Source organism: Taudactylus pleione, unplaced genomic scaffold, assembly GCF_031769625.1.
Source record: "Taudactylus pleione unplaced genomic scaffold, aTauple2 ptg000065l, whole genome shotgun sequence".
Taxonomy (NCBI): Eukaryota; Metazoa; Chordata; class Amphibia; order Anura; family Myobatrachidae; genus Taudactylus; species Taudactylus pleione.
The window spans coordinates 8,692,850-8,711,439 of NW_028284467.1; the positions used below are offsets into that span (position 1 = coordinate 8,692,850).

The 18,590-nt window shown below is 41.3% G+C and overlaps 1 protein-coding gene across 1 annotated transcript; it reads left to right on the plus strand.

Moving 5' to 3' along the window:
* Window positions 1–11,207: 11,207 nt before the first annotated feature.
* Window positions 11,208–17,452, plus strand: TSFM (Ts translation elongation factor, mitochondrial). The gene is made up of 6 exons (XM_088466247.1): window positions 11,208–11,311; window positions 11,421–11,573; window positions 12,791–12,919; window positions 13,737–13,859; window positions 15,791–15,869; window positions 16,940–17,452. Exons 1-6 carry the CDS (start codon window positions 11,279–11,281, stop codon window positions 17,356–17,358), a joined length of 936 nt encoding a protein of 311 aa, XP_088322373.1. The 5' UTR covers window positions 11,208–11,278; the 3' UTR covers window positions 17,359–17,452.
* Window positions 17,453–18,590: the final 1,138 nt, after the last annotated feature.

Consider the following 18,590-nt stretch of genomic DNA (forward strand, 5'->3'; position numbering starts at 1 on the left):
TCCCACCCCCCAGTAGAGAGAGACGTAATAAGAATTTAAAAAAAAAAAAAAAAATCACTTACCTGAAACTCCCGCTCCTGGTTCCGCCGCTAACAGCTCCTCCGGCCGCTTTGCATGGGAGAGACGTCATTACTCATGACGTCTGTCCCATTACCCACTGCGGGAGCCGAAAGATGGCTCACACAGTGGGAGCAGCAGCAGCCGATGAGAGTCTGACAGACTCTCAGCAGCTGCTGATTACAGCAAACACACAGCTGCCGGCTCCGGCGGCTGTGTTTGTGCTGTGTAGCGCTGACCGAACTCCTTCCGGTCAGCGCTACACTTCACTCGAGTATAAGCTGAGGGGGTACTTTTTCAGCACAAAAAATGTGCTGAAAAACTCGGCTTATACTCGAGTATATACGGTACATTATACAGGTTGAGTCTCCCATATCCAAATATTCTGAAATACGGAAAGTTTTGAAGCATGACTTAGTGACACCTTTTGCTTTCTGATGGTTCAATGTACACAAACTTTGTTTAAGGCACACAATTATTATAAATATTGTATAAAATTATCTTCTGGCTGTGTGTGTATAGGGTGTATATGAAACATAAATGCATTCTGTGTTTAGATTTGGGTCCCATTCCCAAGATATTTCATTATGGTTTGCAAATATTCCAAAATACAGAAAAATCAGATATCCAAAATACCCCTGGTCCCAAGCAGTTTGTAAGCTGTTGGTCGTATTTCATATTTGTGGTATGCTGTCCTATGTGTATACCTTTTTAGATTTTAAACTGCTTTTATTTTCAAGAGTTTAAAGCCTCAGACGTAGCGTACTGATTTTCCTTATTGAATGTTAGTTACATGACTGTTTAATACAATCAAACATTTTCACTGGAAACGGTGATCAATAAATTTAGTAGAAGCATACATTATTGCTTGTGGTAAAGCTATATTCAGAATCGCACAGATATGTATGTGCACAGGATAATTCAGAAACCAAAAGTAATATCAAAAGCTGGCACATACTGGACCCAATTAATTTAACCAATTGGGTCTTAGGGGATGATTCAAATGTTTTGCATGTCCTTTGCTGGGCGTCTATACAAATAGGTGCCTGACGGAGCTATTCAACTCTTCTTTCTATAATATTGCTCACCAAGGATGTAAAAGAACAGGAAATAGTGCAAATATTGTTTGGTAAAAATAAACAAAATAACAATTTATTAAAAGTATTGCACTCACATTCCAAATAAAACAGGCGTATAGCATCGCCAATATGATGCACACTTAGGTCAGTTATGTATGGGATACCGATGAATTCCTAGTTGGAAAAAAGTGGGGGGGTATTAGAGTTTCCGGATACCTGCAGCCTCCTCACGATGGACATTGTTCCCCAAATCACAGTGATCCCAAAGTGTCAGGTCCCACTTGCTTAACGCGTTTCAGATCCACGGATCCTTCATGCTTCTGAAACGCATTAAGCAACTGACCCAAGTGTAAATCATATTGGCGATGCTATAAGCCTGTTGTTTTATTTGGAATGTGAGTGCAAATATTGTCTGGTAAAAATAAACAATTTCCTGTTCTTTTACATCCTTGGTGAGCAATATTATAGAAAGAAGAGAAGAAAAGATTCATCTAAAAGTGGAATAGAATAAATTCTAATAGGAATCACTCTGGATTTGTTGTTCATTTTGGAATAATACAAATGTAAGAGACCTTTCTTTTTACTATCTGACAGCGCAGAATGTGACTCTTTATATGTATTCTGTGTTCTATATGAGAGATTAGTAAGGAGCCTCTCGAGTTTTCATTGGCTGCAGTCTGTTTGCGCAGATTCAGAATTTTTTTGTGTGTATAGGAGCTATTCAATTGTTTCGCTGTTCAGGTACCCATTAGTATTTAACGCAGCTACAAGCACTGGACTTGGCCGAGTCAAGCTGCTAAACCCATCTCAGGAAGTGGATAGGGCCCCAAATAGCCGTTTGGACGCCCTAAACAATGGACTTTGCACATATTTCTTCTCGCAGCTCAGGAGCCTCCATGAAGAAATGTGTCCCCCCGCAGCATTAGGCGTCCAAACGGAGCAACAATTGAATTGCTTTGTTGGGCGCCCAATCCTAAAGACACCCAGCGGTGAGCGTCCAAAACAATTGAATCGCTCGCGTAGAGTAAATATCAGAAATAATTGGAGCAGTGGTGCTGACTAGTTTAATATCTTCTAAGGTTGGTATATATGATTTGATAACCATAAAATAACCTGTTCTCATATGTATATTTTTTGTCCCAGGATTTCTCAGTGACTTAACACTAGAGATGTGCGGTAGAAAACCGAACTTTGAGGTTCCAAGACAAATACAGTCCTGGCTCAGATCACTATTTTGGGTTCAGAGTAGAACTGAATCTAGTCTCGAGCCTGCTGTAAGTTCGGAGTTCTGATTTAAAAAAAAAAAACAAATCTTGGATTTGACTGTTTTTGTCAATTTAAAAAAAAAAAAAAAATCCAAAACACTTGAGGGTGGTTTTGCCAACACGGGGGTCTGCGCACATCTCTACTTAACACTTGTTTAGCTTAAGATCTTTCAGCAGCTCAATACATGAATCGCTTGCAACAGTCACGAGAAATACATAAGTCTGTATCCTAATGATAAACATGAACTGTTTTGTGCAAGAAGTATCTCTTCTGAAGACGATTGCTAAATATTACCAATTATGTACTAAGTTGCAAGTATTAGCTGTAGGATACAGACTGTTATGTATTTCTCATGACTATTGCAAGCTATTCATGTATTGAGCTACTGAAAGATCTTTAGCTAAATATGTGTTAAGTCGTATGTATATACGTATTCCTTTAGGTGAACATTACATAGATATCGTCTTAGCCAAATAATTTATTCCTACTTTCAAAGTTCATACATCAACTAAAATAATAAATGTTAAGTCTTTATGAAGAATTGGTGGTGATTTACATTTAGCATACGACTGTTCTGTTGACTCCTTTGAAAGCTATTTCAAATATACCTTTTATGGAGCGTACTCACGGTCAGATTTGTCAGATGAACGATTGAACGATTTGAACGATTTTACCAAAGTTTTGAACGATTTGAATGATTTTTGACTACATTAAAATGAATGGAATCGTCCAAGTCTGACTGCAAACCCATCAGATGTCAGATATCGTTATCTGACAAACGGGAACGCGCATCGTTGATCGTCCATCATTCAGGCATGTCAGATATGAACGATTTTCCTTCAGATATGAACGACTGAACGATTTTTAAATCGTTATTGTTCATATCTGAAGGAAAAATCTAATCGTGTGTATGCACCATTAGGCTGAATTTTTTTGTGGACCTTAGGGTCTGATTCTGGTTGGTTCGCAAGGCTGCGTTCGCACACAACCAGCCGATGTTTGCTTTCTGTGCATGCATCGGTGTACGTGAACCGACCGCTGCGATCAGGAATCGATCGCAGTAAGCACGCAGTCCCATTACACAGTGATTGCCAGGAAGTGACCGTTTGGGGTGGAGAGGGGGGGTGGTCGGCAGAACGCAGACGTGCCTGTGCGTTTGAACGCCGTTACAGGGGCATGCATAAGTAAGCCCCTGCGATTGTATACGCTGCCAGAGATCTAGTTGGCGACAGGAAGTTTAACAGTTTGTGCAGCAGGTCATGGTCAACCACAACTGTGCGTATGGGTTCGATGTTACTGATGTTTTCGCTGACTTGTGGATGCATGTCATTGGAAGTGGGCGGCTTTATACAGTGGTGGGCGTCTTGGTATAATGCTGCGGTTACCGTGCGATTGCATTCATTAGCATAGTTTCTAATAAAACTTCTCCAGACCCATAGACTAATAACAGCGTGGTTGAATTAATATTCATAGGAACAGAATACAAAAAAAAAAAATCAGATAAAGGGAGAGGCTTGCACTTTTACTGAAACTTAATAAATAAGACACTCCATAAACACCATCCATCTCCTGTAATTTTCCAGCTGTTAACTGAACACTAATTTAAATTATTCCTTGATATTATTGCTAAAGTTTCCTCAGCCGTGTCACAGTCTATAATTGTGGCTGGCTCAGGCTCTCAATATAAGAAACTGCAGTGTACTAAGGGGGAGATTTAATAAAGTTTGGAGAGAGATAAAATTGGAGATAAATAGCACCAACCAATCAGCTCCTAACTGTCATTTTACAGGCTGTGTTTGAAAAATGACAGTTTAGAGCTGATTGGTTGGTGCTATTTTTCTCTAATTGTATCTCTCTCCAAGCTCTATTAAATCTCCCCCTTAATGCCCGATTCAGCATTACACGCATGTGCATCCGGAAAGTATTCACAGCGATTCACTTTTTTCATATTTTGTTATGTTACAGCCTTATTCCAAAATGTAATAAATTCATTTTTGTCCTCACAATTCTACACACAATACCCCATAATGACCACCTGTAAAAAAAAATAAAATAAATAAATAATCTAAGAAATCACATGTACATAAGTATTCACAGCCTTTGCTCAATACTTTGTTGATGCACCATTGGCAGCAATTACAGCCTCAAATCTTTTTGAATATGATGCCACAAGCTTGGCACACCTATCTTTGGGCAGTTTCGCCAATTCCTCTTTGCAGAACCTCTCAAGCTCCATCAGGTTGGATGGGAAGAGTCTGTGCACAGCCATTTTCAGATCTCTCCAGAGATGTTCAATCGGATTCAAGTCTGGGCTCTGGCTGGGCCTCTCAAGGACATTCACAGAGTTGTCCTAAAGCCACTCCTTTGATATCTTGGCTGTGTGCTTAGGGTCGTTGTCCTTCCGTCACCCCCAGTCTGAGGTCAAGAGCGCTCTGGAGCAGGTTTTCATCCAGGATGTCGCTCTACATTGCTGCATTCATCTTTACCTCTATCCTGACAAGTCTCCCGGTTCCTGCCGCTGAAAAACATCCCCACAGCATGATGCTGCCACCACCATGCTTCACTGTAGGGATGATATTGGCCTGGTGATGAACTGTGCCTGGTTTACTCCAAACATAATGCCTGGCATTCACGCCAAAGAGTTCAATCTTTGTCTCATCAGACCAGAGAATTTTGTTTCTCATGGTCTGAGAGTCCGTCAGGTGCATTTTGGCAAACTCCAGGTGGGCTGCCATGTTTTTTTTTTTTACTAAGGAGTGGCTTCCGTTTCATGCTTGGTTTGTGCTCTGACATGCACTGTCAAGTGTGGGACCTTATATAGTGTGTATGCCTTTCAAAATCATGTCCAATCAACAATTTACCACAGGTGGACTCCAATTAAGTTGTAGGAACATCTCAAGGGTGATCAGTGTAAACAGGATGCACCTGAGCTTAATTTTGAGCTTCATGGCAAAGGCTGTGAATACTTGTGTACATGTGATTTTTTCTTTTTTATTTAATTTGCAAATATCTCAAAAAAACTTTTCACACGTTGTCATTATGGGGTATTGTGTGTAGAATTTTGAGGACAAAAATGAATTTATTCCATTTTGGAGTAAGGCTGTAACATAACAAAATATGGAAAAAGTGAAGCGCTGTGAATACTTTCCGGATGCACTGTATGTGCAATGCTGAATGCAGATTCCTGATTATCGGGAATCTGAGCGTGTGCAGGGCCCGTTCTGCACAAGTACAGAATGGGTCTTGCGTGATCGCAACTACGGGGCGAGTTTCCAGTGGTGGCAAGGCCAGGATCGGCGTCCACGGACGCAGTTTCATGGCCTTGCAAGACTTTCTCAACTGGTCGGCGAGGTCCACCATCGTGACCAATGGTAACTATGGTTATCCCAGCTTGCGACCTCGATCTCAGTGCTGGGACCCAAATGCAGCAGGGAGTGTCAGACACCTATAGCTGCATTTGCATATTTGCAAGGACGGAATTGCAAAGATGCTTGCGTGCAGCTTTGCAATTCCGTCCTGTGCTGAATCACCCCCTTAGATTGATTAGACTCTATTAAGAGTTATAACTGCTTGCAAACCGAAGAAATTTGTATAATATCCTGTATAATTTACAATCCTCTGAAGGTACATGTAAACATATGGAATATAAAACTGACCTTTTAATAATAATATGACCGGGGCAATCTGCCTTGGCACTAGATGCCTCAACTGCTCTATTATAGCTGAAGAGCAGTATATGTAAATCAAGCAATGCCTGGATGAACCCATTGCCAAGATGGCTTCACCATTCCGTAGCACAGAATGTTTCCAAAGGAACTTGTATCTACATTCTTCACTATAGTAAATAGTTTTCATAATCTTCTCTTCTAGAACCAAGTAAATTTACAGCAGACATAAAGATATATCACTTATAGCTGTGTCAATTACTACCATGTGTCATTATTATACATTAGCACAAATGCTGGGCATGAAATCCCGGCTGGTCAGAATACCGACAGCGGCATCCCGACAGCCAGAATCCCGACACCCATAGGAACGAATGGTATTTCCCCATCCCCTGCCCTAACCCACCCTCCACGATGCCTAACCCTAACATTCCCCCCTAGTGCCTAAGCCTAATTCCACTCCCCACCCCCAGTGCCTAAACCTAACCTCCCCCTCCCCGCACCCTAATCCTAACACTCCCTCCCCGATGCCGAACTCCGCACCCTAACCTCCCCCTAACACCCCGATACTTACCTTCGGATGCCGATGGTTTGGATACTGGTGCCGGGATCCCGACCGGGATTTATGCAAGTCTCCCTGTTTTATTAAGTGGCAATCATTTTAAAGGCTAAACCAGTTTGTTTTAGCCTTTGAAATGATTGCCACTTAAAAAATACAAATAACGGGCAGACGCGCATAAATCCCTGCAGCGTCGGAAGCTCGAAGGCTATTACATTTAGCAATTTATATGACAGCCTGTAACCCAGCAGATATCGTGGCCATATACTGTGAGATATGTCACAGTGATGTATGGCCACACGCTATCTGGCTTCCTCCCCTGGGGAGGAGACATTTGAAGATTGTAAATAACTATTTACCTAGCATGCAAACTCCATAGACCTTGCTTGTGCTTTCCTTTTAATGCAGAAAAGGTATTTTATAGGACACATTGGAAGGCTTGGTAGTATTCTTCAGAAATGTTTACAATACATGGAACATGTCATCAACTATCTTTACAAAAGTCCTTTGGCCAGGCACAGGTAGATCTAGACTATATATTTATTGGTTTTAAGCTGTTACCCTCAGTTATGCCCCTGCCTCAGAACACAGTAGACCCCAACAGCTTCCACTGGATTCTGCAGCTTGATCCACTGACAGAAGAAAAAAAGATCCTTACTAAAGAATCCTCTACTTTACAGTATAAGTTGATAGACAGACTATCACAAATGCCTACAAACTAATTACAAGGAGATACTGGAGCGAGCTATTCATCAAGTCTAAGGGTTTATTTTCTTTTGCTGACAAGTCAGTGCAAGTAGACTGGCAGTGAGGTCCATTTCCAATGAATCACTAGCCTAGCCTGCACTTAAAATGCAGCTCTGGACTGGAAAGTTGGATGAGCCAAATGACTCCTTAGCAAAGGGCCGGAAGCACCATTCAGTACACGCACACTTCCTGCCCTGATAACAAAGCCATCAGCACGCAGCGACAGCAAAAATTAGTCTCAAAAGACTTTGTTCATGTCTTACTCATGACATCAAGTAACCATGACCATACACTAGTTCGATTTCAGGCCGATTGCCCGATTTTTGACGATGAATCGTGTAGTTTATAGGTATGATACGATCCGATGCGTGTTCCCACCGCTCTTAAAACGTATCGTATGATCAGATATGCAGCCCATATTATCTATCGTATTCAGATCGTGCCGTGTATTTGTGCATGCGATGCATCCGGCGTCATTTGAGTACGTTTTCAAGAATGATGTTCAGTTTTTCAGCAGGCACACAATTGATCGTATCGTGAGATCGTATGTACATCGTGTGTCCAAAGTGCGGTCGGGACTGTCAAGGAGTTCAAGGGAAATCGTAAGATGAATCACATCTTATGCTGGTTGTACTAGTGTATGACCAGCATTAGTCTTTCAGCAGATCAGAGAGCACCTGATTAATTCTAAATCACTTCTTACTTCACTGTGGGACCTGCTTCTCCTTTATCTGTCCTGCTTGCCACAAAATGAACTTGCGCGTTTCATGTAAACCATGGGGCATTGGATAAGCCGAGATAGTGTAAATGGTACGTTATTGGATAGTTTTAGCATCTTCAATCCCTCACTGCTAAGGATGAGTGTGACTTGTACTAACCTCTGAAGGGGTTCAAATGGGGGGTGGAAACTTATCTAAGTTTCCTCCTTATGGTTGCTGTCACTTGAACCTGGGAGACGTGTAACTTGATTACAACATTGTGCCAGGGATGCAATGACATTAAGTCATGCCACTTCAAGGTAAACTGTGTGCAGATACAAGCCAGGAAATAGGGAATGGGGCATTAAAAGTGGTCATTCGAATGAGGAAAAAAAAGGAAAGAAACCCCAAAGAGGCGCAGTATGGTTAGATCATTAAATAAAGTAGAAGCTATGTTGAGGGGTGTTAAACCTCAGATGTTCCAAAACATAAGAATAGATAACCACAAAGGTAATACACAGTGCTTAATATAATATGAAAAATATAATATATAGAGACTGAAATGAAAATCAATTTTAATGATCTAAATCAATTTAGCTACAGGAGTGTGGGACACGGAGCTAATAGTCTCAGCGTGGATCATATTTTCAGCTAATTACAAGCATCCTAGGAGACCTTCGTTCAGGAGGGCATTCATGTTGGACTCCAGAGTGAATTTACATTTCCCGCACTGACTAAATATAATTACTCCTGATTTTTAAACTACATATGTTGTATGACTGCATATCTGTATATGTGTTCTGATTACAGCATTTTTAAATTGATAAATTGTTTTATATCATTAAAATTGTTACAGATTTTAATTTCAGTCTATACATTCTATATTTCATATTATATTAAGCGCTGTGTATTACCTTTGTGATTATCTATTCTTTTATTCGAATGAGGAGAGTCTTCTCTTTCAAATGATGTGACCACTGAGAAGTCATCCAACATGATCACCAGAGAATCTCCCTGCACTGCAAAAATCATTAATTAGGCCAGGGATATTAGAATATTTCCCCTATCCTAAGGGCACCCATATTTGAATGAGGAGAGTTCCCCTCTTTCAAACAATGTGGCCCTTTAATGATCGCCAGACAGTATCGCATACTTGCCTCCTATTATTTTCTCCCCTCCAGGAGAAACCTCTCATCATTAGGTCAGCCCCCTCATGACAAAATGCCTCTAATCGTTTGTCTATGAAGAATGGGCAGTACCAAAATTACACGATTTTCTCCAGTTCTCATAGACCCGCAAATTGTGGCATTATGCTCCTCATCCTGCACATTTCACTAGGAAGTGGGCAGGATGTGGGAGGGCCTCTTCTACTAGGGGCCAGGGTACTCTCTGAAAATGTGTGAGTCTCCTGGACATTTTGGTAGAGTAGTATGCAGTATCAACCTGCACTGCAAAAATACTAATAGAGCCAGCGGTTGGGGAGGACACTTACTATGCATGGTCTCCCCATCCTGGGATCTACACACTTGGGGGCACCCTCATATAAATCTCCTCTTTCAAACAAGGGGGTTAATGTATCAAGTAGTGAAAAGAGTGGAGAAGTTGCCCACAGCAACAAATCAGCTTCAATGTAGCATTTATCAAGAACATTTTATAAAATAATAGATAAAAGCTGCTTGGAAATTACTCCATAGGTCCACTTCTCCACTTTTTTCATTGCTTGATAAACCAACCCATGTGCTCCCTTATTAGGTATTATCTGGTGATACGCAACAAGTTTTAAAACTCATTGCATATGATAAATGATGCTCAAACTAGAGATGTGCAGGCTCGGATCGGTTTGGATTTTCCATCCAAGTTCAGATTTTTCCCGACAAATTTTGGGTCTCAGAAAGAGGCAAAACGTCATCTATCATGGAGAAAAGTCCATGAAAGATGACTTTTTGCCTCTTTCTGAGATCCGAAATTTGGCGGGGAAAATCCGAGCCTGCACATCTCTAGCTCGAACCAATCAGCTTCCAACTGTTATTTTTCAAACAGACGACAGTTAGGTGCTTATTGGCTGGAGTACCATTATCATATGCAAAGAGTTTTAAAACTCGTTGTATATGACAAAAACTCGTTGATAATTGGGCCCCTATGGGCCTCGTTTATCATACATGGGTTTAAAAACTCGTAGCGTATGATAAATGCTGCTCAAGCCAATCTGCTCCCGGCTGTCATTTTTCACACTTGTTGCGTATGATTAAACTCATTGATAAAAGAGGCCCTAAACTAAAGAAAGCATTAAGAAGTCTCAAGATTAGGGGTAATGCTCAAATATGCTGCATCCTGGCATCAACAACATACATGTTATTGATTAGGTAGGTTGTCTATTTTTCAAAATGATATGAATTGGTGGGCTACCATATTATTCTTACACATCAGAGCTGGGTGCTGACAATATGATGGCAGGGCCGACAATAATGCTGAATACTTGCCTACTTTTGATAAAGCATTTCAGGGAGATTGTGAAAGCACCATCTATAAGCGTGGCAGTAGAGTGGACATGTACTGCTACATCTGAGAAGAGTGTCATAAATGTATTTACATTTAAATGTAAACAAGCCCCAAAGCAGTTAGTAATAACCATAGGGATCACTATTCCTTATAACCAATGCAGGGAAATTATACTTATGATCCAATTTGAATGCATAACAGAGGTTCCCAAACGAAGTCCTCAAGGCTCTCCAACAGTTCAGGTTTTAGAGATATCAGTCCTCAGGACCCCAAACAGTGTATGTTTTGCAGGTCTCCTCACAGAATCGCAAGTGAAATAATTAGCTCCATCCGTTGCTCTTTAAAATGTGTCAGTGAGTGATGAACACACCTGTGCACCTGCTGGGTGACCTGGAAAACGTGACCTGTGTGGGGTTCTGAGGACCGAGTTTGAGAACCACTGCCTAGCTCCCTGCCTTTAGCCTACCTGATTTTCTGTCAGTGCAGAGCGCTAACTACCACGATGAACTGTCTCCTACTCCCACGTCCCACCATGCCAATGATTGAGCGCAAACTCAGCTAGTTTACTGAAAAGAGCCTCCAAGGCCCCACTAAAATGGCACCCGGAACAGGCGTCAGCATTCATTATATGGTCTTACCTCTAGTGTTTGGAATTAGATGTTGGTGTGATGTCATCTCTCCGCGCCCTGTCATTCATCGCCGGGTGGAATGGCTGCTCTGTCAGGAGTTCTGCGCGTCAAGGTGAGACATGTGCCAATGCCCCGTGTGTGCCTGCGGGGATGCTATACATACATGTCTTCTAGCTCGCTGTGTGTGTGAGTGATGTACTGATGTCTGTCTGTCCTGGCAGCTCCTCTCCTGGCAGCAGGCCGGGCTGTTCCATTCATGTGTCCGGCTACTGGCAGCAGACAAGGAGCTCTTAGTGAGGCTGAGGAAGAAGACTGGATACACGTTTATTAACTGTAAGAAAGCGCTGGAGAAGTTCAACAATGACCCAAAGCAGGTGAGGGGCGAGTGTGTCCTCGGGGTGCGGCTGGCATGTTCCTTGTGCGCTGTAGGGATACGGCCAGAGTACCGAGAGTCGGGATGGTGGTGCCGGAATCTCGACCGCCCGCATCCCAATAGTACTGGGGTTAGGGGGAGGGTAAGGTTTTGGGTGCGTGGGGGGGTGGTTAGGTTTAGGCGGAGAGGGAGGGGTAGGGAGAGGGTTAGGATACTGACCGACAGCTGTTGGTATCCTAACGGAACCCTGTCGGGATGCTGGTGTCAGAATTCTGACTGCCGGCATCCCGTACTCAACCGTTGATGTTTGCCTGGCATCATAGGAGGCTCACTGCCACTTAGGGGAGGGGACTACTTGTACTAATTACCTGCACCCCTAACATTATTTACTTTTAGTAGTATGTGGCTATGGGAGTATGAAAGGCATTAATAAATAAAAAATAAAAACATCAAATCTTGTCTGTGAGGGAAAGTTTGCTCTATAAACTCTTATTTGTGCCAGTGAGATAGATGACAGCCGCACAGTCACTAATGGCATAAAAAATAATTGAAGTTTAGCCCCAGTTGTAGAGTGAGCCCTCCGTTATACAGACAATACCCCAGGGCACTCGCCATCATTAGTAGTCCTCCCTGGCAAAGTGTATTCTGGATGCAAAGCTATTAATGGAACCTTCCCATTGGCTTATCCCACGACTAACTGTGGCCTTAGAACCTTTTGTGTTGTCCCCTAGAAGGCTTAAAGCTTATGCAGCATTTTGGGCCATGGGATCTTGTTAATGGATTTGTTTTTTTAAGAATATTTCTTATATATAATTTTTTATTTTTTTTGCATGGCAAAGCAGATATGAAAAACCATAAATGGTAAAATAGCTCCCAATTCGTAAGAGGCTAAAAATATTTTTGACCTATACAAATTGTGTGTGTATATATATATTGTTTACCAAAACAATGCAGCTGCGTCCGGTGCCTTCCACTTTACCTCTCACTCTTGTGAGGGACAAATAAGTATATTCAGTCAAACCGGCGGCACTCTGGACGACTTGTAATGACAAGTACGAGCGGGCTCTGAAAGTGTTTATTACAAGTCGTCCTTGAGTGCCCCCGGGTTGACTGAATGTGTGTGTATGTGTGTGTATATATGTGTATGTATATATATATATATATATATATATATATATATATATAATCTTCATCACTTACTCTTATGTCTTTATAAAGGCAGAGGCTTGGTTACATCAGCAGGCCCAAAAAGAAGGATGGAGCAAAGCATCTAGGCTACAAGGAAGAAAGACTGCAGAGGGTCTTGTGGGTCTGCTACATGAAGGCAACAGTGCAGTAATGGTGGAGGTGAGTAAATGAGACCATGCCTGAGCCACACTGTACTGCAGATGTGTCCAGTAACAGTTGTACGCAAATCTGATGGTTTAGGTACATATCTAATCTTTGGTGATCTGCGCAGGATCTGTACTGTGCATATGGAGATCTGTGATGACTGTTGCAGTGCCCCCAAAGCCACAGCACGAATGACATGCTGCTGCTTTTTGGGGGTGGGAAAGGGGTGATGACGGCCAACTTTACACAAAATGGGGGCGTGCCAGCCCTGTTCAATGGGAATGCTGAAGCCAGTGGCTGCATTCTTGGACACAACTTCAATGGCCCTGGAAACGTGACATGCACAGCCTGAGGGTTACTCAGATGACCGATGGTCACGCAGATGGGCCTGATCGGGTGCAGCAGCAGATCACAAAAGCCGGCAGTGTGTGTCTTTCTACTACAGGCGCCTCCTGCTGCTGTTACATATTTTTGCACAGCAGCTGTTTCCTGAGACACAGCTGCTTTACCCTCTGCCCTGAGGCAAAAGTTTAAAGTAAGTAGGATTCAGAATGACCTGATCTTTATATAGTGACGTAATATCTGTCAAATTTCTTACCTGCAGGAGCTCATCAGCAGGAAGGGGGGAGGGGGGGGGTGCAGTATGTGCAGGGTCCCTGCTCTTCTTATTGTCTTCGGAGGTTGGAGACTTGGCAGCTATAACGACAGTTGCTGAATAATTGATCTGTCGCTATTATTTACCTTATTGGTTCTGTGACATAGGACTGTAACAATTATTTGTCACAATTTACAACTAAATGAAGCATTGATCGCTACACTACATTTTTTTCAGGTGAACTGTGAGTCAGACTTTGTAGCCAGAAATGTGAAGTTCCAGCAGCTGGTGCAGCAGGTGGCGCTCTCTACACTCAGTCATTCCCGGAGTACCGAGCTGAACCGACACTCTTACGTTAAGGTGAGCATTGAACACCGGCATGTCATTGATGGGTATCCTCTAAGACTATCACTGTTTCCCAATTTCCTCCATTGAATTCCAAATAAAGCAACACAGAATGAAACTGCAGGTTAAATACTGCAGTCATAGCTGTCTTGCATGTATGCTTTTATTAATGCCTCGTTTGTCATCGCTGCACCTAACTTCAATTCAGGAATTAAAGGTATTATACCTGGCTTTGCCTTCCATCTGTGAATCAGTCAGAAAACCATATAGGACATCTTAAAGTACTTGCCTGAAAAAAAAAAAAAAATCTGTTGTGCTACCAAAGCCTTTACTCAGTTAGCAGCGATAAAAATGTAACGCGCATATTGCCCGGTAATTTCACTTAACGTGTGTATGCATGCTCCCGTTTACCACGTAATTCTATTAGAAAATGCTTATTCTAGCGTTCGCGCAGTAATTCTTGCTGGTATTACCTGCATTAAAGTGTGGGTGAAAATATGGAAATCAGTCTGTACCCCCCAAAAATGCAAACTAATATTGTATAATACTATAGAAGTCTGTGGCCAAAAGCAAAGTATTTGGGGTTCTTAAACTGTGTCAAATACTGAAAAAATTATAGAAAGCAAGTGTTTTCCTGCCAAGCGAAGGGTGTATAAAAATGCCTACAAGTAAATATTTGTGTCATTTTAAGCCACTTTTAAAAATGTGTTAACACCTGTAACTCCAACCTGCCAGCTTAAAAACTTTATACAGCACCCCCTTATACTTGTCCTACATCTTGTAACACATTATTCTGTATTTTGCAGAACTTCACACCAAATATGACATGGAATTATTGGCCAAATTAAGTTAATTAAAAACTAAGCGCCTTATTAATCTTGAAGGAGGGTGTCCTAATGGTTCTGACCCAAAGTCCCCATATATGTACCTTTTTAAAATAGGGATTTTCCCCAATGTTTCACCTGCTCAGGTATTCCCAAAAAAAGGATGTGTTAACCCATATAGAGAATTAACACAAGTTACGTTTGAATTGCATCAAATTCACGGCTCCTGTAAAAAGTCACATTTACACCCGTTAATGGGTTACTGCAGCTAATTTAATTCGCCCCTTGTCTTCCTTTGTCTTTAAACTTTAAAGCACTCTAACCCTTTATTGTAGTTAGTTAGGTCAGTGTGTTAAATTTTGGTTTATTGTTTATTTAGGGTAGTCTATCAAGGCTTGTGTGTAGTAACTTTTGTCTTTACATAGGTAATTATAGCAGATATATTTTTGATTCTGTCCAGTTTAATCTGCCATTGTTTCAAAACATTATAATTCACAATAGTTATTGAATGCTGAAAACTAGGTGGAAAACATTTTATATATTTTTTTATGTATACGATGTCTGATAGAACGCAAGTACCTTTCAGTATTTTCTTAGCATATTTGTGAACTCCAACTAATTATCCGTCACCCTGAAATGTATTCCTTTGTCGTCAAGGACTCTTGACCAATCAGCTGCATCATACAGGGATGTACCTACCTGGTTTCATTCTCCTACACATCCTTTCAGAACAGCTAGACTGGAGTGGGATAGTCACAGGAACGCTACTGGTGTACATTATTCCTTATTCTACATCAGATTCTTTATTTGTTCAGAATGTGGCATACAAAGAGACACAAATGCATGTGTGTGTTTATATGGGTATAATCCTACTCTGGGGCAGGGCCAGTGATACTGCCCATAATATGTTGTGTTTAAGCTTTCTTTAATCGGGTGAGGAGTGTTTGTTGTTTTTTACAGAGCAGCAGTGGGATGTCAAGTTAACAATGAAATGTGTATGTTTAAATGGTCTGAAGTTTATTATATCTCTTGTATGTAACACCTGTGATGCTTTTTCTTAGTGGCTGTTTCCACATTGATACATATTATTATTATTATTATTATTATTATTATTAACTAAAGGGCATCCTGAGTGGTGAGGAGATTTTACAGATGAAGACTGACGAGTCCTCTCTTAAAGACGTTCTTGCAATGACAATTGGTATGTATACTGTTGTAATATTCTACTTTTATCTCTAATAGAGCTAGGAGACAAGAGTTCAACTCCTATGTGTTGTGCATTGTTACACAATACTATGGGGTCAATCCCATTAGGTGCAAATTGCGAGTTGTGAGTTGCAATTTTCACTTCGAATTTGCATAGCGAATTAATTTTGCAATCCAATTAGCAACTCGCACTGATCAGTGAGACTGAATTCGCAACTTTCCACTCGCACCTCCCTGAGGGTGAGAGATGGAAAGGAAAATCTTTATTTTAAGGTTAAAATGTGGGGACACTGCTGAACCCCTTGGACACGCCCCCCTAATGACCAATTAGGCATTTGGAAGTTTTTAATTGGTTCATTTAGTCCAATAATTACACGTCATTTTTTGAGGTAACAAAAAAATTTCTTCAAATTACCCCAAAATCAACTTTTTTGATAGTTTAGGCACCTCAAATTTAATTACAATAATTTTTTTAGTTGAAAAATAATTATTTTAATTTTTTTTCCGTTTTTCAAGGTGCCCTCAAAGTACCCCAAAATCACCCTTTCCTGGTTTTTTTTTTTTTTTGCATTTTTCATTTAATTCGTTTGAGATTAAACAAAAAAGGTGTTTTGTTTTTTTTTTAGAATTTTTTTTGCATTTAAAAGAAACAAAAAGCACAAATCAGCCATTTGACGCCATTTCAAAACCTACAGTAACTTCCTAATGTCACAAACAGCCGTCTATACAGTCCTGCTAACTAAATTATCCATTTGGGGGGGTCCAGGATGGTCTCCCCACATTTTCATGCATTTCTCGCATATTCTCATGTGGCAGGCAATTCGCACCCCTCCACTGCGAGTAGTGCAAATAGGCATCTTTAATTGGATTTGGAGAATTCTCGGGAGCGTGCTTCGTGGGGAAGTGTGCGAGTTTAAAGAACAAACTCGCTACTTGCAATTCGCACCTAATTGGATCAAGCCCTATGTATTGTCATTCTCTGTATCTTTGCCTGTTTACCTTTTTTTTTCTTTTTTTTATCTGCTTTACTAATTTTTATAATGATTCCTACTCTGTATTTTGAAGGAAAACTTGGAGAAAACATGTTACTGAGGAGGGCTGCGTGGGTAACTGTCCCCTCTGGCATGTTTATCGGTTCATATGTACATGGCACCCTACCTCCAGATTTGCCATCTTTGGCTAACATGTCATTTGGCAAATACGGGTCTTTGGTTATATGCCAGATAACTGACGCAAGCCACAAAAGCAACATATCTGAACTTGGTCGAAGACTGGGCCAGCACTTAGTAGGCATGAGCCCCTTGTCAGTGGGGTCTCTAGAAGATGAGTCTGCTGGGGAGACAGAGACCAGAATGTTAGCCCAACCTTTCCTACTGGAGCCCAGTCTAACTGTAGGACAGTATCTGCAGCCACATGGAGTACAGGTCCTGGACTTTGTACGCTTTGAATGTGGAGAGGACACTGAGTGTACAGAAGCCGGCTAACTATAATGATTCATAACAAACTGTTCCCTGCTGGCAAATTGCAAGGTTTTATTTTTTTTCTTCCAACTGATAAATAAATGCAATGTTACCAATATCATTAGTGTTTTTTGTTTGCCTCACTTGGAGAAGACCTTTTATATGCTTTTTATTTACACATTTCTAATGTATTGTTCAATGTGAACTAACATAAAACCTTGACATAATTGTTTTTCATAAATCTTTTTCCTAGATAGTCTAATGAGCTGCTTCATTTAGTCTGTCAGGGTCTTTTTGAAGACCTAAAAGATACTTGATGGGAGTGTGCATCCATATGTAAAGGAATATGTGACTATGAAGACACATCTACTATCATTAGCCCCTAGTAAGCCATGGTATATTGAGGCTAGGTGTATGAGGACACATCTGTAGGAGCTTTAACGGATGAGGAATGGGTTTTATGTTTGGAAGCTACTCCCTAGGCTAAGTCTCAAAAAATACAATGGGATTTATAACAATGTAGTTCGGATGGGAACATTTTGTTTAGGTGTCGATCCAAGCTGTCCAAAATGTGCTGTACAAGTACCTCATGGGATTTTGTTATGGAATTGTCATAGGATTCAAAAAGGGTTGGTGTAATGTATTTAGAATTTCAGATTCCATGCAGGTTTCCTTCTAGGTATCCTATTCCATACAGTCAAATACTGTAGCTTACAGGGAACATTCACCAAGGGTAGATGTTCCTGAAGCTCCTATATCTAAGGCTATGGCTCTTCCTATTCTGGATGGGGCCCTCTCTTAAAGTAGGCTTGCATCAAAAGTGTGAAAGCATATTGAAAACTATTTATGTTGCTGTCGGGGCAGCAGTATTGCTTCAGCTTGGGTAGCTAAGGTAAAATGGAGAAGTGGTCTGACCTTTTGATAGAGGAGATCCATTCAGACAGCTCTAATGCTGGTTACATACTAGACAACATGTCCTCAGCTCCGGCGGATCGGTCAGACACGTCGGGCACATCGTCTAGTGTGTACCTTCTATGTCGCTGACTATGCGCGCTCCCACGGGTCGTCAGCGAATCCTCCTTCAGCTCTACATGCAGGGATGACTGGATGTTATTCGCGAGGGCAGCAGCATGTCCCCCCACCGTCGCTGCCCACATCGGCAAGTGTGTAGGCCGGGTCCCATCACTAAAGATGTCGGGCTGGGTACACATCGTCTAGTCTTTCCAATTCTGGACTCTTCCTTTTGATTTAGCAAC